At 45.5% G+C, this 25007-nt stretch overlaps 1 protein-coding gene across 1 annotated transcript; it reads left to right on the top strand.

Annotated features, from left to right (window-relative positions):
* The first annotated feature begins 231 nt into the window (after positions 1-231).
* On the top strand, positions 232-23620 carry LOC126519297 (15-hydroxyprostaglandin dehydrogenase [NAD(+)]-like). Its single transcript, XM_050168925.2, has 7 exons — positions 232-576; positions 7732-7855; positions 17388-17494; positions 18579-18675; positions 19865-19941; positions 20754-20905; positions 23415-23620. The coding sequence occupies exons 1-7, from the start codon at positions 481-483 to the stop codon at positions 23536-23538; spliced, it is 777 nt and encodes a 258-aa protein (XP_050024882.1). The 5' UTR covers positions 232-480; the 3' UTR covers positions 23539-23620.
* Positions 23621-25007: the final 1387 nt, after the last annotated feature.

The raw sequence follows: 25007 nt of genomic DNA, 5'->3' as shown, positions 1-25007 counted from the left end.
ATCAGACTGGCGTGACGACTGGCATCAAAGCCGCAGAAGCAGAAGGAGCTAAGAAACGACATCGCGAGAACGCGTGAGTGAGAGCGTGTGGGGAGGGGGGCGTGGAGGGGGGGTGGGCAGTCGCAGTCATCTTCATTCCACACGCTGGCCCCCTTCTTAGGAGCGGGAAGGAAAGGGGGTGGGAAGGTGGACGGGGCAAAAAACAAGAGCGGCTTAAGCACGGCCGGGAGTCGAGGACGCGCGACATTAAGGCACTATGGGGCAGGGCCTGGCGGGGGCGATGCTTGAAATAACACCACCGGCGACGCCGGCGACGAGCCTGACTAGGTAGCCGTCTCCCGGCATCTAGTCTTGCAGCGGGCGAGGAGCGAAGTCGTCGGTGTCTCGGACCGGTGTCCGAACGACTCGGTCTAGCCGCAACAACGCTCTAGCTCTTGTCTCTCCCATAGACGAGTAGGACAGGTAATCGCCTCCCCCACCATGAAGGACTTCAACGGCAAGGTGGCCCTCATCACTGGAGGTGCCATGGGTCTCGGACGAGGCATCGCCGAAGCCCTGCTACAGAAGGGTTGCAAGGTGCGTCGATGACCCCCCCGTGTGCCCTAGTTCCCGACCTCGCTGGAGCTGACCCGTTTCTATGACATCGCGGATGAGTTCATTATTGCCGACGTTTTTGTTTACCGGCGCAGGCGACGTTACTTCATAGTGCTGGTCGAAAAGCCATTTTGCGAAATCATATTTTGTGACCTGCTCATGCTTTCGAGTGCCTGGCAAGGTCACGGAGAATATGAACACTGCGTGCGTGCAGTTATGTTGCTGGCACAGGTAGTCGATCTGGTTGCGGCTAGTAAGCGCTATCCCAGCGACGAGCCGCACTTCCATCCTGTGCGGATTATGCATGTAGAAAGCGTTAGACATCATCCTTGAAGTGAGTGGTCATGTCTTCCCGCTTTGTCGATGCATTCTGTGTAGTAGCCTGTACGTCAGTTGCAGCCATTACTCGAAGAAAGCATGTACACTCCAGGGCACACATTTACAAACACTATCTCACGTTAAAACTCTTCGTAAGAGCTGATACCAACAAGTGGTGACGGTGGAGCTATGAAGTGGAAAACCGCACTTGAAGGAATGCTTGGTGAATTCGCCTGTATATTCGGACATTTCTTTGCTTGAAGCTACCGAGGTGACTGAAATAGGCAAAGCGTGTTGGGCACCTCCAGATTACTCTCAAGGATTCATTTCTGATCACCTGGACGAGTGCATCTCAAGGCGAAAGGCTAAATGCCGTTGCACTAATGTCAACGTTATGGTAAACCCTCGTTGCAATATACACAGCCCACTAGGTGCAAATCCTTCTGAGGCCCACGACTACTGTCTTCCACGTGTACTGGGCTTTGTGCTTAAACGTGTACTACACGATCTACTTTGGAATTCAGCTGAACAGCTTTTTAACATAGGCAGACTAAAAGGTAAATGGAAATGCTGTTTAATTTCCCCCAGCCTTAACGGAATTTCTACACCTCAAAATAACGTCCTCATAATATACATCGACATAATGCACCAATTTATTCTTTGGTAGAGGTGTCAACACGCATTACATATTAAGGTAAAGGAGAGATGAATAACTTATGACGATCGGAATTGTCTTCATTCCACTTACACTCAGTGTTCAAATAGTTCGTTGATAAGAAAAGATGCATGCCTTAATTTTGACGTTGATGCAAAAAATTAGGGTAAGCGATACCTCAGTCTGAGAAAAATAGCTTTGAATGAATTCTACTTCTGGCAAAATTCTTAATATTGTTGGGTTATGTCGAAAAAATGTGCAAATAATGGCTACGAATTAACAAATACAGGAAAGAAACGTGTAAAAGAAAGCTAAAAACGAGAAAAATAAGGTGCAAACGAAAGACTTCTTGATTCAGGTATTACGTTCTCCTTTGTGCTAATGAGGAACAGCAACTACCAGTCTACGCCTCGTAGGCAATAACTTCCCCATAATATGGTACTTTACAATGATTGCGATCCTCAAGTTACTATGTCGTACCACTCTACTCCTCCTCGCCCCTTTAACCGCACTATTCGCTGGAAGGCTTCAGACACTACGTGATGATTCCAGTCTATATCGGCATATCCACTTGGATTCCTGAACACGCAGTACATCCATGTACTTGCAGCGAGCCGTGCTAAGACAAAACTAACTGCAACAGCTACCAATCTTCAGTCTTCGCATGTTCAAGGTGTTTGTGCTAAATGAAGGTGAAAGAAACTGATTATTGCGCATAACACTGCAGTTATCTCCCGCATGCATAACCCTGCACGAGTTCTGCGCCCCTGATTCAGCCTAAAGGCCACGTCAGTCACATTCTCGTCAAACAAAGCACCCTTCAAACAATTGAAAAATGGCACCTTGTTGTTGAAGGCGGGCCTCCTTAACTATTACTACACTTTAAGGCATCGAATATCGTGATTCTTATTTCCCATGGCTTGAGCCGCGGAGCGTCCAACGTTCTGAATTTCCCGACACGAGGTCCACCCATCTCGATTAGCATCGGCGCAGCTTGCTGTCCTGCCATCTGAGCTGTAAAGCTCGATCAGTTCTTGTTCGAGTTGACGAAGCGTACGCAACCCTGAGATACTTCAAGCGGTGCAGTCGTGGCCTCTTGTTGCGGGAAGACAAAAGGGTGGGGTGCACGGGTATCTTGTCTCTGTGATCTTAATGGGCGCACTGTTTCTTGCCATTGTTACATTGTTCTTGCTGTTGTAAAGGCGGGAGACTGCCGCTCCGTTTAGTTCGCATTAGCCGCTGTGACTCGAGACCTCGGGCACGCCTTCTTCGAAAGAGTTCTCCCTTGTCGTGACTAACTGCTTACTACAGAAAGCGCGTTGTAAATTATTATAACAAGCCAATAAATATAAGCAACAAATAACCTTGAGTAGAAAGGAGGCGTGTTTTTTTCTTTCTTGCGGTTCTTGATTGTTTCGATCACCGAACCTTGGTTGCCTGATTCATTGTTGAACGTCGCAATGCATGTTAATTGACGTCACTCAAAATTCCTCTCCTCAATATCACATTCTCCACTCCGGAATGGTAATCTGATACAAACACGAGCACGATACAATCATGAATTAGGGATCATTACCAGCGCTGCACCACCTTTACCGTCACACTCTACACGCACTCTGCACGAGTGGGTCACTTGTTTGCATAATCTCAGGTTGTGGCTTGTTGACCGATGAGACCGTGCGAAAAAATAGACCACCGAAGTGCCGTGATCTCATTTACCGAAAAAAAAAAAAACATCTCCAGCAATTGAGGAATGTAGGAAACACAGAGCAAGCCAAAGATGGGATAGAAGAATTGAACAGGAATAGAGCATCACCAAACTCGCCCTTAGTCTCATATACAATACCCAGCATGCTATATTAATGACATGTGAACGTGCCTATAATGGGAGCGCAACCAAGCAATTTACTAAGCAATCTGTACAATCTTGTCATAAAAAAACAAAAGACTGAAAATTAAAGCGCATGAACCAGTAGTGGAATGTTTTTGCTTCGTAAGTCCTCTTTGCCGATGGACAGCTGCCTTCGCTACTATTGTGTCCAGCATCAGAATTGCTTGGAATTTGATCTTAATAGTACTAACGAAATAGCAATTTGTGAATAGAAGCGCCGATTCAAGGCAGGAGTTGTGACTTGCTTACAGGATTATTGCTTAGACCCTTTCGTATTCTTAAGAACGCTCGTGAATCATTACGTCGACAATATTCAGAAGAGAGGCATAACAGTTTTTTTTTCCTGCAGCTTCGTTTAAAGCAACTTTTATTGCGTAAGTGTTGCGGCACTTCAATCTGGATAATGTTTTTTTTGCCCTGTGTTCACGTAACCACGCAAATTTCTCGTTATTATCTAACAAACGTCGTCATGAGTTCACACTTGTCCTGTTTTTGCGGTTGTCTTCTCAACGTTTGAGTCGCTTCAAATCAATGTATGAACCCACCAATCCAGCAGTGTACGTATTACATAGAGCACTTGCTCGCCAAGAAGATGTCATTCAACTACAATACAATGCATCCATACGTCGCAAAGAAAGAGAAATGGAGATACAGACAGCTGCTAATGAAAATTCAGCTTTCTTCAGTTCAGTAACATAGCAAACTCTATGAATACAACGTCGCACTACGGTTCCTATGTGTGCAACAGGAGCATGGCTATCCAATCACTAAAATACGTATGGCATTCAGATTGACCTTTCTTTATGTGCTGCCATGAAACTGCGTTAATACCGAGGTCTCATAACTATACCACTCTGTTAGTAAGTGCCAGTGAAACCATTTGTAACAGTGCTTCCTTCCATCGTGAGTGGTGTTAAACTATCCACCAAACCTCTTCCGCCAGTTTCAAAGCACACAAATTCCAGTCAGCACTCACAAAACACTTTCTGACGACGACGAACACCATTTGATTTTTTTTGTGAAAGCGAACGCGTGTTGAAGTTTGCAAACTTCTTCAAACCAAGACACCGCCATTGCGACATGCATTTTGGCATTCAATTCCCCTGGCGTTTCTGCAACTATTTCGCATTACGCAATGCTGAGACACGCGTTACAGCACCAACAAAAAAGATCGCAGTCTGACCGAGCATGTACTACTCGGGCAGCAGCAATTATTGTTTGCCGGAGCTTTGCCAAGTATTTCGCATTGCTTAATTCTGCAGCGTTCGTATGAGTAATATCACTAAGAATGAACCTGAAGTCTCCCTGCATCGTCATATTTCTTCTGCCAGGCGCTTTCACAAAGATCTTCTAATCTTTGTTATCATGCATGATATTTAGTCTCCGAAATTTTGTAATTTCTTTTGTTCCACTACAATAGTTTTAGCAGTCGAATAACTTTTCAAGCTTATATTACGATGAGGACTGAAAAGTTAGCACAAATGTCTATTTCAAGCCATGGCATGCGCATACGTGACACGTTTTATAATTTCTAATAAAGTTACGCAAATATTAATTGATGATTAACATCTAACTACGGTTGTCAAACATATTTTGTACAAAAAGATGTGCTACTGTTTGCCTTTTACTTTGCGTTTCTTTTAGTTTCCTCTAGAGTAGTTTTCTAGTATTCTCTGATATCTTGTAATGCCTAATAGTGTTAAATATACGGTCATCGGTGCCACAAGTTGTTACTTAATATCGATTCCATAATAAGCAACGCTAGGCTTTTTTGTAACATGATTTGGTACACTGCCACTATGAAGTTTTTCAGGGGCTCTGTCAAGTTGCCTACAGCAGCTTTCATCTGAAAACCTTCCGGTGTGTCTGCTGGAGAAATAGGTTGCCTTGACCAGAATAATAATGCTCCACAATGGCTGAAATAGAAGCCCGAAAGTCAATCAATCGTGATTGGTGGGAGCCTTTGTCAAGAAATTGAGCCTGTATCCTTTATCACGTGAGTAATTGACCGGTGAATAAATTATGAAGCTCGGTCTTGGTTTAGCATGGCCCTGTAGTTTCAGTTTAGTGAGTAACATTATGTCAAAGATCCTGCAAACAGCGTTCCAACCTGATTCAGTGGAAGTTTTTACACTCGATCCAATTACGACGCAGTTTCAAAAAGGCTGCATGCTGGGAAATGTGTTTCAAAAAATTTCGATGCCAAAGGGAATTCTCACAATTCTCATACCTATGCCGATGTTGTGATGTACCAGACATTTTCCAGCACACAGTGTTGGTGCGGTTACACCGTGATAAAAACCATCAATGAAGCTTCACAACCGCTACAGTCCATCAAAGAAACGTGGCAGGCGATGTTAACGGCACAGAGTCTCGAGGATAAGCAAAGTCTGGTGGACCGGGCCCGGGCCACGGCATTAGCCAACGACTTTCTGGACTGAGAAAGCAACCACCGAGGACGAAGAAAGAACACTTTGTCGCTGTTTCGCACAATAGAGGTTTATTCCTCCTCCTCCTCCTGCACAGGTGCTTATAGAAAACAACTGGAGTCATAAAAGTGCACAAAAGAAAAAATGAATGCATTTGCGGAGAGCGTAAAAGATGCATGAAATGTTGGGCAAACCAGGTTTAAGTGCTTCGTCATTGTTTGAAAACCGTTCCGAATGACTCTGCTGGGCAGAGTACGAAGGCTGAGGTTACTGCGCGAAGGTATTGGGGAACGAGACGCTATAAGCAGAGACGTTAACCGGAAGACAAAATGCAACATGCAGTTTGATTCTGCAGGAACTTATTGTCGTCACGTAAGCGAGAACCTCTCGGTGTTTGGTCGCCAGCAGTCTCCTTACACCAGTTTGTTTTCTTGGTGGTAAGGCCGTCAAGACTGAGGCACGGAACACAGTTATATTACATGGCCTGTAAACGCCATGTACTTCAATTTTCGTTGATGGATTCATTTAAATCAAGAGCAGCAAGCACGCTGAGGATACACCTTAACCAATATTTCTCGTTATCAACATTTTTGGCAAGCATAGGAACTATCCCGTTGCGCAACCATTCATTTACGAAGTCATTGTTTGCGTTATCTTGTGTAAATAACTGATGTCCCCAGATAATCACGTCCATTCGTTACTTGTAAATTTTAGAGACTATTCCGGCATAACTTGTCAATTGCGTAATGCAGAAACATAATATAGCATGAGATTTCACGTGAAACCTGACAAAAACTCTCACAATTTTAGACATCATATTTAGTTACACAGAGCTTTTTAAGCCATTTTACTAAAGAATCGCTCCCAAAGATTTTAACATGTGCGGTGCACCTTCGTAATTATTTTTTCAATTTCAACCAAGAACGCTGAACTCTAAAAGATATCGTCATCGTGTCGCGGACAGGTGATCAAAAAAGGAAACGTGCGCAATGTTTCTGTTTTATGTTAGTTTTATTCGTCTTATACGACGCTATATATTCGTATATGCGTATAATTTTTGCGTTGTCCGTACGTGGACGACCTGAACTTCCGGACGTGGCCACATCTTTCTCTGTTGTAAGATATGTTGCTAATTTCCCTCCGTGTTGCAGACCTATTATGGGATGAGCATTGTGATTTTGAATGTTCACCGACACATTTCCTCCCTCTCGCATGCTAAATCTTCTTTGCATGCTTTCATTGCGGCGGTTTCATCCTTGTCGGCACTTGGACGATGTTTTGATTGAGAAAGCAGCCGCATACGTTCATCGGACGTTCATCGGGGTTATACGGAATGTCGTAATAGCTTCATTGCAAGCAGGCGTCGTCACTGACATCCCGACTAACCCTCAGGGTGTCCCAGCATTATTCTGAGCAATATCAGAAGGCAGATTTGTTTGTTTATACATTTTCTTAGTTACATTTGCCCCGTTCAGAACTTGCAATAGCTCCACCCTCAGACCACCTACTTCCGCGCGCGCACACACGCACGCACGCACGTACACACCACGCAAACACGCACACGCAGAACAACCAAGTGCTCACGGGAGACATTCCTAGTATAAGCGCTCGCGCACAATAATGTTTGTGTACTTTTTAACTGCTGCAAACATGTTCATTTGGTGTATAAGTTCACATTCGGATACCTTCAGCAATTCATACGCGGTCATTCGATTCGCACAGGAACAACACATGTATAGGAGATGAATGTCAAAGCCTCTGATCAGGGCTCCTGTCGCCTCTCTTCTCTGTGCCATTAATCTAAAATATAGCAACCCCGGTTGGTGTCTGTCCATTGTCCGCAGGTGTCCATCCTTGACATCGACGAAGCTATGGGCAAGCAGACGGCCGCCGACATGGTGAAGAAGTTTCCCAACTCTAACTGCGTATTCTACAAATGTGACGTGAGCAACGATGCCCAGCTTGAAGGTAACGTAACATGTTGCTGTGATTTATGCGTCTCTTTAATTAGGCACACCCCTTTGCAAACTTCAGCAAAATTGGCTATGCCGCATGGCATAGAAAGCATGTGTATAATTAGCACAGTAAACGTACCTTAATTCTCTATCTCATCCCAATTTTTCGCTCAACTGTAAATCTCAAGCACATTTTCATTAACTACGGCATCAATACGCGAATAATAGCCGCTCCGAAATGCGCGTGACAAAAGCACATTGTTCTTAGCTCGTTTTTGTATTGACTAAAAGTTATAGATGTTTCAAAAAAACATTCCCCCCCCCATTTTACATCAATACAGGAACTTGTGCAACTTCTCAAAATCTCTGCTATGACAGTCTTTAGTACAGATTAAGCATACTTTTCTATCTCTTCTTTTTTTTCTCTTTATTTCTATCTCATGATAAAACATACATTTTACTTGCTAGCATCATTTCTGAAGTTCAGGGTAGCAAAAATTCAGTCATTCAGTCATTTCGTTTACCTTGAAGTTGGTCATGTCGTAAATCTTAAATATGTGTGTGATTCTACTGTGATCATCTTTGTCTTGAGTTATCAAGTTATGAGTCTATTTTGCGGCTTTGCTGTGTCTGCCTTGTACCGAGGCTTTCTGTGTCTGCCTCCGCCGAGCTGTCTATGCAGCTTTTCTCACAAATGACAAGCCAGAAGCACTGGCAAACGCATAGAATGCAAATGGCGAAAAAGAATGCAGTGATGCTTGAGTGATGCACAAAATAGTAATTGACGTTTCTGGTTTGTTTCGGCGCCTAGTAAGCTATGAGCCGGTAACCACTCTGTTCGCCCTGTATGCCTGAACATTCATCCCAGTACTCGAGGTTGCACGTTGAACGTGATGCCTTTGATTCTTCCTGGGGTTATTCGTGCTCAGATAGTGAACGATTCTGAAAATCACTGGAATTTCAGGAATTGTTAAAAAAACGTATATATCCTGCGCAACGTCAGAACAACGTTTCATCTCATTTGTAGAAATGGAGAAAAATTATTACACAGAGCGCCAAACACGATTCCGTCATATTTCTTGTTCAATAAATCTGGCTCGTGGATTAAAGATCCGCCATTTTGATTGATAACCCGCAATTGTATTTCATCTATAGAAGTGCCTATAAGTTTCTTGCTCAAACCGATTTCCCAAATGTCACAGGAAAGACGCCAAGTCATTTGCGTCGTACGGATTTCAAAATAACAAACACAGCTGCACCTGTTGGATTGGATGCAATGCCTTCAAGGACTTTTCATTCTATACAGCAATTGTTCGCGAAGAAAGACACCCATTTCGCTTTTGTAAGTAGGTCAGTACGTCTACTCTGAAAATGATCTCCATTCATCTATTGCGTGCGTATCGACGTGCCGAGAAACGCAAGTGATTCGTCAAATACCCTTCCCCCCCCTCTATTTCGTTGATCGGAATAATACCTGACCCTTTAGGAACTGCAAATAATAAAAGAACAAAAATAAAAACTGAAACGTTTCAGAAAACAAAATCGTGCACAACGACCTTCCTTGTAACAAGTTGTGCAAGCGGTATTAGGGGACCATGCGGCCGTCAGTATGTAGGTCATTGATTGCGGACTTTGCAACATTACGCTGATCAAAGTTTCATCTGATGGGTTCTCTTTCCGTGCCTGCGCAAGGCTTCACTTAAGAGAGAGGGTTACAACATTGCCGAATATCGCTCGGAAATCACACATAAACGTTCTGAAATGAAATGCATACAGGCGAAGAGAGCTAGGCCCCACGTCACTCAGAAGAAAACCTTCGTCGACATCGAATTTCCTGCTCCAAAGCTGCTCGAGCTGTTATGAAACGTAACGAAAACTAACTCGCCAAGAGATGAAAAAGAAAGGATGAAAGTGAGTGGCGTGACAGCGGGCAGACAGCGATAACCGGCAGCTGCCGTGCGATGCATATTCAGGAGCAGTTTCTCCGAAAGGTGTGGCCTGCCGGAAACGGAAGTGAAGCACTGTGAGGCTCAGCGCGCATTTATTCATTCTGTGCAGTCAATGATGTGGTCTAAGCAGACGACAGATCGTGCAGGGTAAGCTAGGTCTGATGCAGGCAACTAAGCAGAGACAGAGCTACCTCTATAAATTGTATGCTATTTCAAAACGAGAGCGATGCATAATCACGTAGAATATGAATAAAAAAAGCATAAAAGAAAACGCCCGAACATAGTATACAGTGTGATACCTTTGCAATGCGACACTGCGGTGGCGCCGAAGGACCATTAACGAATAACAAACAAAGATAACGAGTTAGCCGCAAACGCAAGTGCTCAATCACGAACTGCTGCGATATCTGTCGGACCAGACAATAACCCTTTTGTAACCGGGCCGCACGCGGATTAAAGGAGCCGCCACACGGGAGCGCTGGAGCGGCAAACAGAAAAGGCTTTGAGCCACGGCACTGCGCGCGGCGCGGACAACAAATACACGCGAGGAACGCCGCACGTCGCGAGTAATGTGGGACGACGCTGAAAAGACCGCGCGTCTCAGGGCCGACTCGCGCTCGCGCGCCTTGCTTGCCACCGGAGGCACGTCGCTTTCCGCTGGCTACACAGGAGCGGATTAGAAAGGGAACCCCTCCGCGGCCCGCGCCTCTCGAAAGCCACGTGATACTCGGGGGAAGCTGACATCAAAGAAGGTGGGGGAGGAGGAGATGTTGCTATGACGTCACGCTTCGCCGCGACTACACCCTTTCTCGCCATCCTCTCCACCCCCCGGTTACCCACACTCCACCAGCGCTCCGGCTAGCACGTCGGTGGCAACGCGCCAGCGGCGTGTGTGACCTGCCCGCAGCTTCCACCGTGGCTTCCTGCGGCGCGCTCCTTTCGCAAATAACCCGCGGGCGCGGCGCTCTGCTCCGTTAATCGTCCCGCTTCGCGAAAGTGCACTGCTGCACCCCGCGCTTGGCTCCGGGAGCTCGCAGTGTATGTAATTGCTTCCGTAAAACGGGAGCCACATACAGCGTACGTTACGTACCGCCGCCTCCTGTGCCTCGCGTCTCCCGGGGTTGTATGTATATATACACGCGTGCTTTGCTTATCACGCTGTTCGCATAACGTCCTGTTTTATTCCGGCTGAAATGAGCGCCGTGAGGTTAGCAAGACCACCCGCGGATGCCTCTTACGGCGCCGACATCTGTCTCCGTCAACGGCGTGGTTATGGCGACTTGATAGATCGTAAAAAAACGCTCGTCCACCTAGATCTTCTCGACGGCCGTTTCAATGTGGGCTTGTCGCTATGGCATCATGCGGTGCTCTGGTAGCACAAGCAGCAACGCAGGCACATGAAGGCACAAACTCACACACTTAGCGTTAACAATAAACAATATTTTCCCAAACCTGCCGTCCTTGTACACTCCCCCCCCCTCCCTAACATGACCTAATCACATGCACAAACCAATAACGGCCCACATGATAAATTACACAGAATGGTTATCAAGATTGCTTAGATAACTGCTCGTTGTAATAGTTTTATCATGTATGTTTGCAATTTTAGTTTGCAGAATGTTTATCATATCTATAGGCGGACGCAGTAACGAGCTATTGCGCAAGATTCACAGGTTTGCCATTTGTACGGAATTTGCCCAACACCAACACAGTGAGAATGGTGGCGTTTGTGCGTATATTTTGGAAGGCACGGGAAATAATGCTGTAGCGGACGAAGACGACTCTGTGCGCATGGGGAAGTTGCTACTGAGAAAAATGATGCCACTATAGTCCAGGAGAAAGTGATGTAGATGGAGGTGTGTCGGTAGAAACCTGCTGCTCTCGCACTAAATCAGTTTGAAGCCGGAGAAGTTACTGAACTCATCACATTTTTATTACTCTTTAAAAAAAAAATTCTCATCAGCGTTCCCGTAAAGCATGCATTAGTTTTCGCTGTGAGCGAGTTCTGCGAACTCCCTCAGAGCCCTTTTTCCTCTCCCTCTACTCTTTATCGCTTTGTATATTAACGTGTTCTCTAACAACAATAAAGAAATGGTGGTATTGCGCTTCGCTCATCTGCGTCTATGCTCCTTTCATTGTAACTGTTTGCCAGTGTAAAGCTCAGCGCAAGGTAATCACTATCTGGAATTTACTGACCTGAACCTGGACAAACATTTATGGGCATTTCAAAGCGGAGACGTCACGATTACGTTGGACATCTAGGAGTTCTTTACAAAAAATTAAGTTTACTCGTGGTATTTTAAGCGTCAAAACGAAAGATCCGATTACGAGGCGCGTCATTGTCGGGAATCGAGATAAACATAGTCAAGGGCGGTGATCCTGAGATCGATGCCTAGACTACGACGACGGCGCGGCCATCAGGAGTGCCCGCGCTAGCTTTACCTTTGCTGCAGTATTTAGCGCCTTGCCTTGTAAATATATTCTTTGTGTATAGATTATCCCTATAAAATCTTTGGTGAAAGTGCGGGGTAAGCTCGCTACGACACCGGGAACTAGATATTCGCCGCGGCCGGCACGTTCCTAGCTCAAAGATCGAACTGGTCGCATCGACCATTGTGCAACAGGCTTGCAAGAATAGACATTTTCTGTGCTCTGAAAGTCTAGACGGCTTCGCCAAGACGCCGACTGCCTCTCTCAATACCCAGTCGATCCCCCTGGTACAGTGGAAGATGAGCCCGAGGCCTATGTTCTCTCCATTACAGACTTCGGGCCCACAGCTGCCGAACAGCGCGGCGAGTCATCTTAGCGGCCTGTTGTGGACGGTCTCAGCTCTCTACACCCTGACCCTTCGGTGCGGATATATGTGCTTCACAACGACACTTTACGCCGCTACAACACCCGTCATGACGGCGCTGAGCTCTTGCTTGTTGTTCCCGCGCGTCTTCGCTCTGTTGTTTTGGGCCAGCTTCACGGTGCACCAACCGCGCGACCCCTAGGCTTATCTCGCACGTTTTATCACATGCGTAGGCGCTTCTTTTGGTATAGCCTCTACCGTTCTGTGCGACAGCACGGTGAGGCTTGTGGCCTCTCCCAGAAACGAAGGACACCAGCCCTACTGCCTTCTGGCAGCCTTCAGCCCGTTGACATCCTTGATGAACCCTTTTTCCGGGGTGGGACTCGATCTTTTACGGCCTTTCCCCATGTCAACCACCGGCAACAGATGGGTTGCAGTAGCTACTGACTACGCAACGCGGTACGCTGTGGTACGAGCACTTCCTACCAGCTGTGCTACTAATGTAGCTGATTTCATTCTTTACGGTGTCATCTTGCGCCGCGGTGCTCCTAGTCAGTTAACCACGGATCGCGGCCGCTGGTTCCTGTCTCTCGACGATATTTTTCGTTCCTATTCGCGCAATGACAAGTTTACCACTGCGTACCACCCACAGAAAGCTACCTTACTGAACACCTCAACCATACCCTCAGAGATATGCTTGCTATGTACGTATCTGCGGACACCGAGACTGCGACATCAACCTGCCTTTTGTGACCTTCGCCTACAACTATTCTCATCACGACACAGCTGGCTATTCACCTTTTTGCCTATTGTTTCGCTACGACCCACCATTCACCATGGACACGATAATTCATCCTCACGCAGACGCATCCACTGCCTATGCTCGTGATGCTCTTGCCCGTGCTGACATCGCCAGTCAGGTTCTCGGTGATTCCTTATCGGCTTCACAGGTTAATCAAAAATGTCTCTGTGACCGCTGACACCAGGAGGTGAACTTCTCTCCGGAATCACTCGTTTTGCTGTGGTTGCCGTCACGTCGCGTTGGCCTATGTGAAGAACTTCTTTCGAGTTATGTTGACCCTTACCGCGTCCTACGCAAGGAGAGGAGGGGTAGATTTTAATGGAGAGAAAGGAAGAGAGGTCGGCCTGGAGAGCGTGTCTCTAGCCTGCTACTCCTCACTGGGGAATGGGGAAGGAAGGAAGGAAAAAGTGGAGAAGGAAGGCAGGGAGGTTAACCAGTTTAGCTTAACCGGTTTGCTACCCTACACATGGTGTTCGTCCGGTGCTGTAGTCGTCCCAGAAAGAGGTATTACCATCAGCTTTAGGACTGACCACCCAACGACATCTACATCTGCGGAACTAGCTGCTCTTCGAGCTGCACTTTGTTTTGTCAATCGGGAACCACCTCGACAATTGTCAATTTTCAGCGACTCAAAGGCAGCCCTACAATCTGTACTATCAGCTCTGCGTCGCGGGCCATTCGAACAGCTCGTATTCGATATTAGATGCCTACTCCATACATCACATGAGAAAGGACATCACGTGACGTTTCAGTGGCTGCCAAGTCACTGCGGTGTCATCGGAAATGAAGACGCCGATAAAGCCGCTCGGACAGCTCATGAAGACACACAGGAAGAGACCATACCACTTTCACGGTCCGACGCAGCCAGCAGACTTCAAGTGCTTGCACGGGAGATCACGCTCTCTCTATGGTGCACACCAAGCAGCCAGACCAACCGGGGAATGGGGAAGGCCACTAATGTGACATATGAGATCGCTCCGCTGACATACTGCATGTCTCGAGCCATAAACCGTACCACTCTCAACCCTAACCCTAATTGCACCGTGACGCTGCTTCTGCCACCGGCGGTTAATGTCACGGGCGGAAATCCAGTGGTCGATACTTGGACGATGACGACGACGACAACGGTGCGGCTATCGGGTGTACACGCACTAGCCCTACTATTGCTGCAACGTTGTGCGCCTTGCCTTGTAAATGTATTCTTTGTATACAGGTTCTCTCCACAACAATGCTGAACACCTGGGGCTCTTCAACATAAACCTAAGCATACGAGAGTTCTTTGCATTTCTCCCCTATCGAAAGTCGGCCCACAGGGCCCATGCAGACGAAGCCCATGACCTTAAGATCAGTAGCTTACCTCCAAGCCACAAAGCTACCGCGACGTGTCTGTACTTCTTTGACGCGCATGGAAAGCAGGGTCCAAGAGCATTTTTGCATTTCCCCCCCCCCGTCATTGTAATGGCGCAGCCCTGGCTAAGAATCAAACCTGTGACCTGGTACGACACAATGTCATAACCGCGGAGCTACCCTTACTGGTCTCTAGGTCATTCACGGGCTCAATAATTTTCGCCACTGCACCGTAGTGGCTCGATAATCTTACCACCTGAGTTTGATTTTCCTGATTTTTGGGCGATATACATATAAATAGGTGCCTCAGTCGGTCAACTGAAGAATAATCTTACAGACAACGTAAGCGGACAATGCAAGTTACGCTAACTGGAACGCTTTGCACAATAGGTTCCTTTTACGTAAGCGCATGTGCACTTAATCAGTTGAAGAAATATAGCTGCTGAAAGTTCGCAGTTCTTAAAGATCAATTTATATGCAAATGTACACCTGCGAAAACCGAAGACGGCCGGAAGAGTAACAATACCCTTAGTTTGTAATTTACGGCTCATATATAACCTCCGGCCGAGTGAAAGAAAAGAGCCGTTAACAACCACCGCGATTGAAAATCTAGGCACGCTAGAAAGGCGACCAGGACATTAAGACGTTCACAAAAACAAGTTAAGGTAGTTAAGAAACATAGTGAGACGTAAAAGAGAAATAGACATTGATAGCTGCCTCTAAAGTCATTGTTTACCGCTGATTTCGCACCTCCCGCGAAGCGAGAGGAAGAAACATTCTTCAGAATTATCGCGATTGAAAATCTCTGCACGCCAGAAAGGCGACAAGGCAGTTACAATGGTCAAAGAGATCGGTAGTTAAGGAACTAAGTCAGAGGCGCCTCGCGAGCGCTTTGCGTGCGACGGCGTTTCGGAGCGGAAGCGCACGGAGACGCACACTGCGTCGTCGTTCTCTAAAGCAGGTCGAAGTCGTTATTGAGGACGTCGAGGCATCGGCGGCGGAAGACCACAGCTCCCGGTGCCAGGGCAAAGCAATAAATTGATGCCGAGATAAACTAGCGAAGCAGGCACTGGCGCAACCCATCTCGAACCCCTACGGGGCCCCATGCGTGGCGTTTAAGTCGCATGGGCCGCTTTGTTTGAGTGTTTGTTTGTATGCTTGTTTTTTTTATTGTTACGCTGTATGTTCTGGCTTACTTGCAGCCGTAAGCTGCGGCAGAGGTGTTATGTCAGTGATTTTGGGGTCGCCGGTTAGATTCCAACTCGCGCTACGTTGATTGTTCGGATAACGTGGCAGGCACAAACAAGCATCAGAGATGTATACTTCATTAAAAGCCGCCTGCTGAGCATTAGGCAGCCCCCCCCCTCAAACTACATTATGTTTATTATACCAAAGAATTGTGTTAGTTTTAGCGAGTCGCAACCTGTTAGCCCTAGAAGAAAGCTAACGCTTAATTGTTTCGGTTTACTGATATAATCTCGACCGGTTGAGGTGGGTCTTCACCGCAAGAATCGGGAGGGGGCGATGAAGGTGGCGATGAAGGCGGCCATCGTGATGATGGAGAAATTGCAAGAATGTTTTCGCTTCAGTAGCACATCGTATTGATTCTATCTGAGTGTCGAGCGAGTCTGCCTAACACGGGGCCCAGGATGGCATTAAATAACCCCTCCCGTATACAGCCAATACAATCGGTGGAGAGGTCACCGCTGAAAGGCTCATTCAATTCTCGTAGTCTCGTCGTAGTCGAAGTCTACTTGGGGTTGCGCCATGGAGGTGTCAGTCTTGTGTCCCCTTGTCAAGTTGTGAAGTCGGTGGCCTCCTTCCCTTCGTGTCCAGCTGGTTACCCGCGTCAGCTCAGGGCGTGGCAGCGGCCAAGCAGGGGTAACGCTTTCTCGGGAAGAAAGGCAATTATTATTTCCACACGGGAAAGCGAGCTGGAACGTTTCCCACGCTTGAGAGGTCGAATTTCAGGCCCATCATAACAATACGCAGAAATTTGCTTACGATGTTAAATGTTTTCTGTACTCGCTTCTATGGTAATTTGCGTGGAGGTCGTTGTCAATAAAGATACCGAAAAAAATTGCGCATGATTTGCGAAGCCATGTAAACATGGTCGTTTCTCGTCACGTAAACCCACGTTTCCGGTCACGCTCGGAAGAATAACAAAACTATGAAGGCAAATGCATGTCGTGATAAAGTTTACTTAATGGTGATTGTGGTCACAACATGTAATGCATATTTTAAAGAGTGGGCGCGTGTACACATACATCCCTGTTCAGATCGCTAACTCCCCTGTCTCCATAAAAGCATACTTTACAAAAAGAACTCCAGCTAAGTAGGTTGTGCAAAAAACAACAATATGCAGAGTGACTAAGTACGTAAGGACGTTACGTGGCTTAATATGCTTTACCATAAATAGTATTATCTTAAGCCTAAAAGTAGTTAGCATCAGAGTGGTGTCGGGCAGCCTCGCTAGCGCTGGTAGAGTGGATGACAAAACAACCACTTCAATTCGCATTCAGAGAATGCACAATTAAACCTCGGCGCTGTTGTTGTTTATGAAGTGGAGAAAATCTCGAAGCCTTTGGTTACTGAAGAGCTGGCTACGCACCTAACATCAGATGGGTACCTAAGGGGCTTTTATATTTTGCAGATGGCTTCAAGAAGACCAAGAACCACTATGGAGTTATTAATATCGTCGTCAACAATGCCGGTATCGCTGGTGAAGACAACTGGCGAAAAGTCTTCGCCGTGAACATTGTGAGTTTGCTGTAACACATTACCGTACCAATGGTGTTAAAATGCCACTATCATTATCGAACATGATTATGCAGATAAGTGTTTTTTTTTTTGCTTACTGATAATCGAAATACGAAGATATCAATTTGTTTAGTGCTGTTCCGTCTGGGTGAGCGTTTACTTACAAGTCAGCGCTCGGAAATGCGAGCAGGAAATTTACATCGAAAGTGATTGTAATCTGGCGCAGACGTCCACATATATTTATTGCGAAAAGCATACTAACTCTTCACGTAGACGTATATACCAGGTATTCTTTTTTATTGGAGCATACATAAAACTGTTCTTGTGGCAGATAATGCCATGCGATCACATCAAGCTGAACAACTCGAAGAGGTCTACATCACTTTCACAACAAGTCATAATATCACTGTAGCTAAATAACAAAGTTGCATAAATTCATTTTTGTTAACATTCACGCAGCACCAATATCCCAACTGGGGTATTGAAGCAAAAGAGCAATGAAATGATTTTCACCCGCAGAAATCCCGTGCTTAGCGGTAACTTCAACAAGTTACCGAAGCACAGTGAAGCTCCAACAGAAGTCTCAGATCACATCCAGAAGAATAAAAACTATTAAGGTGAAGGCACGCAAAACCATCATATAAACTATCAAAGTGAATGTTCTGTAAAGAATAACTGTAATAACTACAGTCACAAGCAAGAGCACATCGCCATGTTCGGATGACGAATAGCCCTTTACATATACATGTATAATATAAAAAACAATACCTCACGAAATAATGCAAGATGTTTACAAGCATGGCTGCAACTAAGCCTCCGGTAAATAAAGCTTATTCACCACAAAGCATTCTCGTGGTCAATCAAGAAAAAAAAAAACACGACAGAGATCTCCCTTAGGGATATATGTACGTTGGGCAGCGTGCTCATACTTTAACTAAGCTTGACGAGTTCTTTGCAGTAGTAGCACTATCACGTCAATGAAAAACACTTTTCCGAATGGTGGGTCTGTGTGTGAAAAAACACCTGTGCTGCTGTCAAATCATAAATATTTCAGTTTTATTTCTTTGTTCTTGGCACAATCTAGGAAGCTTACTACTCCGGTATACTCCTCGGGATGAAATACATGGACAAATCTAAAGGTGGAAAAGGAGGACACATCGTCAACGTCTCATCGGTATCAGGTATGAGTCATTGATTAAACCCCTAATCGCCGGCATAAAAGCATCGTAAAAGACATTATATCATATTCGCCAGTTCTGAAAAAAAAATGGAGCAATATTAAATTAAAACACCTCGGGAAATCTTAACAAATTCTGTCACATGGCTTTGGGGCAACGGATGATCATTATCTTGAAGGTTACGTTAATTGCAACATAAAATTGTGGAATCACTTTCTGGCTGGAGATTCCGAAGTTTTAAACGCAGAAGGACTGCATAAAAGAAAAGTCGGTGCAACATGGCCGATTTCTTCCTCATAAGTTGCGGCTGCCATTGGCTTTTAATGTAACTGCAGCACACTGAAGCTAGCTATGATTTCAGTCATTCTGCACCTCGACTATAATTGATACAGGTGCATCTTTTTCTGATATTCTTCTTCAAAGTGCGACGTTACGTTGTTATTTATGACCGAACAACATATATAAAAAGAGCAAGAAATTGCGCATAATTTATGACAACTATGTAATTCTATGGTGTCCGCATTTGTCCTTTACTGTGAATGCATGAAATTTATAGACTTTTATATATAACCTTCCGTTCATGTTTTATATTGCTTTAAGCGATATGCATACGTAAGAACTACGTCTTTATATATTAACTATGATCTGCTGATACCTATATGTTCTCGTGGAGCCCTCAATTTTTTTCTGGCGTGTAATTAATTTTCGTCCTTCTTGTAGCCCACTGGACACAATAATTCCGTTCACACCATTGGACAATTTTATTATAATATCAGCACTCAAATCTTTCATGAGAACGTTGGAAATCCTTCTGTACCGCCCCGCAATATCTCGCAGAAGTAACGCAGCAGGGTAACCTAATGTTTACAAATATTGAATTATGATAATGGTTGCTTTGCGTCAGCGCTCACATGCATTTGTGTGCTTTTTGAATCTTAATTTTCAATATGAGTGGTTCAGTATTTATTTCCATGATGCTTTCAAACCCGTTTTCTTACTGGCAAACTGTTGCACTATATGTGACAGTTTAACCAGAACTGTTCTTTTAAAGAAAAATCCCTCCAATCCTCCGAATCAGGCTGGAATTTGCTGCCACCGAGATAATTTTTCATCTTCCAATAACACCGTTGTATGAAAAGAAAGAGGGTCCAGCGGCAGTTTCCCGTGCCAGAGTACTTTCCTTTCCCTACAGGTATTTACGTGCTTCCGGAGCTGCCTGCGTTCATCACATCCCAAGCCTCCATCGTCACCATGACCAGATGCTTCGGAGTAAGCCGTTTGACTCTTCCGAATAAATTTATGCACAACACGGTGGCCGCATTGTGTTTCGGGTAAAACTTTCGCGCCTCCTGTTGAGCAACACTGTTATAACTCGCGGAACAAAACAAACTGCGAGAGCCGAAGCTGGAAGTTACCGGGATGTTACATCGCACAGTAAGCAAAGCGAAAGAAAACACACACCACAAAGTGCTGCTTGACCACTGGCTGACAACTAGAGGATTTTCATTCAAGATGAGAGGAATGTGTACCACATTTTCCACCTAAACGTAAAAGCAAGGAGTCATTATTGAATAAGAACGCGAGAATATGTCGCATGATAAAAACTAAGCAGGAAAGGCTGCTTAACAAACACCTCACATTTCTGTTACTTCTGGTTCAAGTTAATTTTTTCAGCAAGAAGGAGAGCACTTCAATACGTACTTCACGTAGCTGCTCGTTATTTCAGTGCCACCTGCGGGTATGACCTTAAAACTTTGCCCCACGTTCACAACTGTGACCTTTAACTACTGTCTGTGCAATACATAGCCACAAAATACAAGGAATGAGGGTGTACAATGCATGAGTGTGCGTACGAAATTTTCGCAATTGTTTCGGCCATGTTTTTTTCCCGTGCTCAGGAAGATTCTGCAGTTTTTCGTGGTATTGCAGAATCACGAACGAGCGTACAGCGAAGATCAGCAAACGAGGGTCAGCGAACAACCGTTTAGCTGCGAAAAATGCGCGGTGCATCACGTGTTTTCCCATATTACAAAGACAAGCAATAACGTGTCCTTCCTGACACATTCGCTGCTCATTCGCAGACCGACATGTACTTCAGCCGCACCGGTGTGAAGGTTCACTGCATCTGCCCGGACCCCATCGATACCAGGCTCTGGGCCCAGCTGTCAGACTACTGTCGAATGTCAGAGGACACCGTTGAATACGCCCACGTCTACGACACCCGCATCCAGCAGTACGTTTGTAATATTACTGCATCTCCCAGGTTCACATTCACTGCTCGCGATTGCAAGCGTATCAGAGAACATTGGTCAGGTGGTTCCGTGAAAAATTCATCGAAAAAGTTTCCTGTCCAGTTAAGTTCAGAGCATACTTTTCGATATCTTCTACACCCGTGAGAAGAAAAGAAGAAAACAGACAGACAAGGGCTTGCGCAATAAGGCTGGTTTTCTTCCCTGCCTGCGAATGTAACTTGAAGTTTAGGACTACAGTCCAAACTTGGCATTGCGAACTTTTCAGTGCACTCATCAATTTTAATTTATGCGCGTTAATTACGAAGAAGTGCTGTTTATTACAGCGGCCGTGTGTTCTGTATGGTTTTGCTCAACGGTGTGAAATGGTTTTTAAAAAAAAGAACCAAAATAAAAGCGGTCGAAAATGCATCTTACCACAGATGACAACCGAGCCTGCATTAGGCGTGTGGTGCTTTACCAATTAAGGTACCGTGGCGACCATATTCCCGCACACTATATTATTTATTATTATGCTATAATATCGTAATATATACCTACATAATATTGTATACTCTATGGTAGACTATACTACTATACTATACCACATATTATTACTATGTACAATATCCTACTATCTTATTTCATTACATTTATTTATCTTAATTCCCTTAGTTATCCTTGGTTTCTCTGGCTTCATTGTCTGTTGCTTTATATTACAGAACATTGGTGCATTCCACTGCCATTTCAATCCTATCTTAACTTTTCGCACAGAGCACAATATTTCCACATGTGTTCCGCATACTCTTCCCGGGGAAGCGGCATTCAATTGACTAGGAGCCTGTACCACTGCCTTACAAGCATATTGCCAAGCCGAAGGAAGCTGAGCCTGATCTGTAAATGTTCTCATGCCACAGAGGAGAGGAAAGTTTGTACTCAGCGTGCCTAGAAATGCAGACCGCGAGGCGAGCGAGGCACGTGAGCCCTCTCTCCGTGGGGGTCCGCTCGGAGCTGTTAAACTGAATTGGCAGCACAGTTTTAAAAAATCTCCTTTCTCGAAAGTACCCACTTATCAACTACGATTACACTGTCATATGAAAAAGACGCACTCGAAAACATCCTCGGAAACTTTAACCACTGTGGTAATAAGGCTTGAAATTCACGAGCCGTTTTATTAGTTAAGTGGTACCCCACTGAAATAATCAAACCTCTAAGGCACATACGCCGTTATTGCCACACTGGTCAGATTTATCGAAGATGTTCCTAACTGGCTTTCCTTTTTTTTTGAACGTCAACAAAACCTCAATTGACAACTGCGTCTTGTCGAGATTTGATTTGCGAACTGCGGTGCTATTCAATTACGCAGCGACGAGCGGTTGCTCACCGATAGAGGGCGGTAGGAGTCTCGAGAGCCTCGTGTTACCCATTGCCGGGTGCGCCTTATAGATATGCAGGCGTAAGCGTGCACAGCTGAGCACTAGGCGTGGCATTCAATACCCGGCTGTTAGTGATGACTCCCAACAACAATTGAGCGCTAAATCATTCGTGTGCGTCAATCAGTGCAGGGTAACGATAACCACGAGATCAAAATGGGACGAACTCCTCCAAAGCTATATGTTATTTGGTCATTTTATCCGTTGCTAGCGAATATATTGTCTGGTATTCCCAATGAATATAGTGCGTAAAGAGTGTGTTATACCATGGTCGTCGTGGTTGTTCCGGAACGCATTAATAAGCATCCACAGTGCGTTATGATAACCGATGATGATTGGCGCCGGCGAGGTGGCGATCAGGCAAATTATGATCGGATATTTGGTGTCCATATTTTGAACACAAAAGTTGCCCCAAAGCCTCTCTTCTGCACTTTATGCCTCAACAAGCTCCCGAAAGCTCGAAAGCACTAAAGCATGTAATAGCCGTGGTTAGCTGTAGCGAACAGTCAGTGAAGCTTTCTTATAGTGAAACCCTCGCTGACTTTCCTAATCGTGGCTGCAGCAGCTCCCGTCTTGAGGAGTAGGCAAGCGCTTCGCGTCGCGTATATCGCACGTGCGCGCCAAGCCACGTTCCCGCGAAATCAAGAGCGCGCGCGCCGGTTTCCATTAGGTCATGCTCGCAGGAGTGAAACGCGAAAAGTGAGAACCAACCTTAACCCTTTCTTTTGGTCGTCCTTCTATAAGAATACACCTTCCCACAACATTTGTTCCCCTCGAAAAGACATCACCGTCGTCCCCGTGACGTCACTGCGCGGAAATTTCACAGTGGGATTTTGCAGGAAATGCTGTTAACGGTGTAGCGTATAGACATAAACATGGCGTCGCATTAAAGTTGTCACCGGTACGATGCACAGAGCAAACAGTGCATGACATCCCACGTTGCATGCATGACGATAAAGAGAATATAACGCATCCCGTTTAGTTTTTACACCGTGTAAGTAAAGGCTTCACGAATTTTTTCGCTTCACGTACATTTCCCCAAATGCGTTGCATTTGCATATGCGTTCTTTATCTTCTCCAGGCCCGTCGTAGTGGCACTCGCCATCGTTCAACTCCTGGAGGACGAACGCAACGGCGGCATCATGCTGTGCCTGCACAAGATTGGCAACAAGTACCACGAGTTCCCGGCCCTGCCAAATCCATGAACCACCCTCTCTTACAACTTCCATACGACCACGTTGTTCCTTTTAGTCACCTTTCAGCAATAAAACTGCCACTTGTCCATGACGTCGAGACCAGCAAGACCTCCTCACTATCGTCGTTGCGTCTCTGAAAAAAACATTGAAACAGACATTTTTTGAAGTGTTTCTAGACCCTTCCACAACCCGTACTTTAAGGTAGTAATCAGGGCGATCAGCCCTTATTTTAGCTGTCATCGAGCTGACGGACAGGAATTAAGAGGTCTGGTGACCTCTTAATGACGCCTGGTGCGAACGCGTCCACGACGCTCATCGCGTTTCCTTTGTGCGTTCACGACAGGAGTCATTGATATAAAGTCAAGCATGGCTTCAAGTTAAGATGCATTTCTGAATACGGGGATTAGAGAAGCGTTCTGGCGTCTTCGTGCGTTCGCGAAAGCTCACGAGCTTTTCAGCCGTCTCGAGAGTCGAGACGCGAACTCCCGGAAGCTAAACAGTTCATTCATTGTTCGAAAACTATTCCAAAAGTATTCCATATTTCATTCACTTCAAGGTGCAGAGCTGCGCTTGCGCTACGCGAGATTGTGTGGCACCGAGCAGGGCACAATACCAGAAACTGGTTTTGTTCCACTCAGGTATCGGAAGTCTGTGGGAGAGGTAGCCGTAAATAGCTTCTATACAGTAAAGAACGCTACGACCGCCAATGGAATTTTTTTAAAAGAATTCTGCGAGACCGACATTTCCAAACCTATTCAGAACGAGCGCCACTGGTCACTGCATTCGTACAATGGACGAAGATGCTACATAGATCGAAAGAACACGAGTCGCCACAAGTTCTGGCATCCGTAACACATGCACTGACACACCGTTCTCAATACCAATTTCATGACTGCTTTCTTGTTTGTTTGCTTGCTTGTTTGTTTGTCTGTTTGTTTGTTTGTTTGTTTGTTCGTTATTCGACCTATTTTCTGGCTTAAACCGAGAAACGTGCTTAATATTTTCTGGCCCAGTGATTCCGGTTGGGATCATAACGCTTTACAACGAATATTCGACATGACAAAGAAGAAAAGACGAAGCTGCCCTGGCAAATGAGAGTGCCAGCAACTCGAATAGCTTAAGTTATGTCCGATTAGTGCTGCAGGCGATTCTTTCTATCCAAAATTAGAAAAACTCCAAACGTCACCACATGCTGAGATTAGGCATCTGAGTCGCATTTTTGGACCAATTGGTGGAACAGTCATGGACGGTGCGGGTGCGAAGACGCTATATACAATACCTTTTATGTGTTATGCTATTTATCATGTTTATGTGTTATGACTGAGTCTCGGCACCACCGTCGGTCAACAGCATCAAACTGCCTCCATTATAGATCCGTTCCAATTTCAATTTCACTTTGTTATCTATTTAACAAGTGGTCATTGCGTACAGGTAGTATGCAGACGACCATTCCGAAGTCAACGACTGGAACGGGAGCC

Source organism: Dermacentor andersoni, chromosome 10 (genome assembly GCF_023375885.2).
Source record: "Dermacentor andersoni chromosome 10, qqDerAnde1_hic_scaffold, whole genome shotgun sequence".
In the NCBI taxonomy this organism is placed as follows: Eukaryota; Metazoa; Arthropoda; class Arachnida; order Ixodida; family Ixodidae; genus Dermacentor; species Dermacentor andersoni.
The sequence above is the reverse complement of the archived record's forward strand: the minus strand, read 5'-3'. Positions and strand labels throughout refer to the sequence as shown.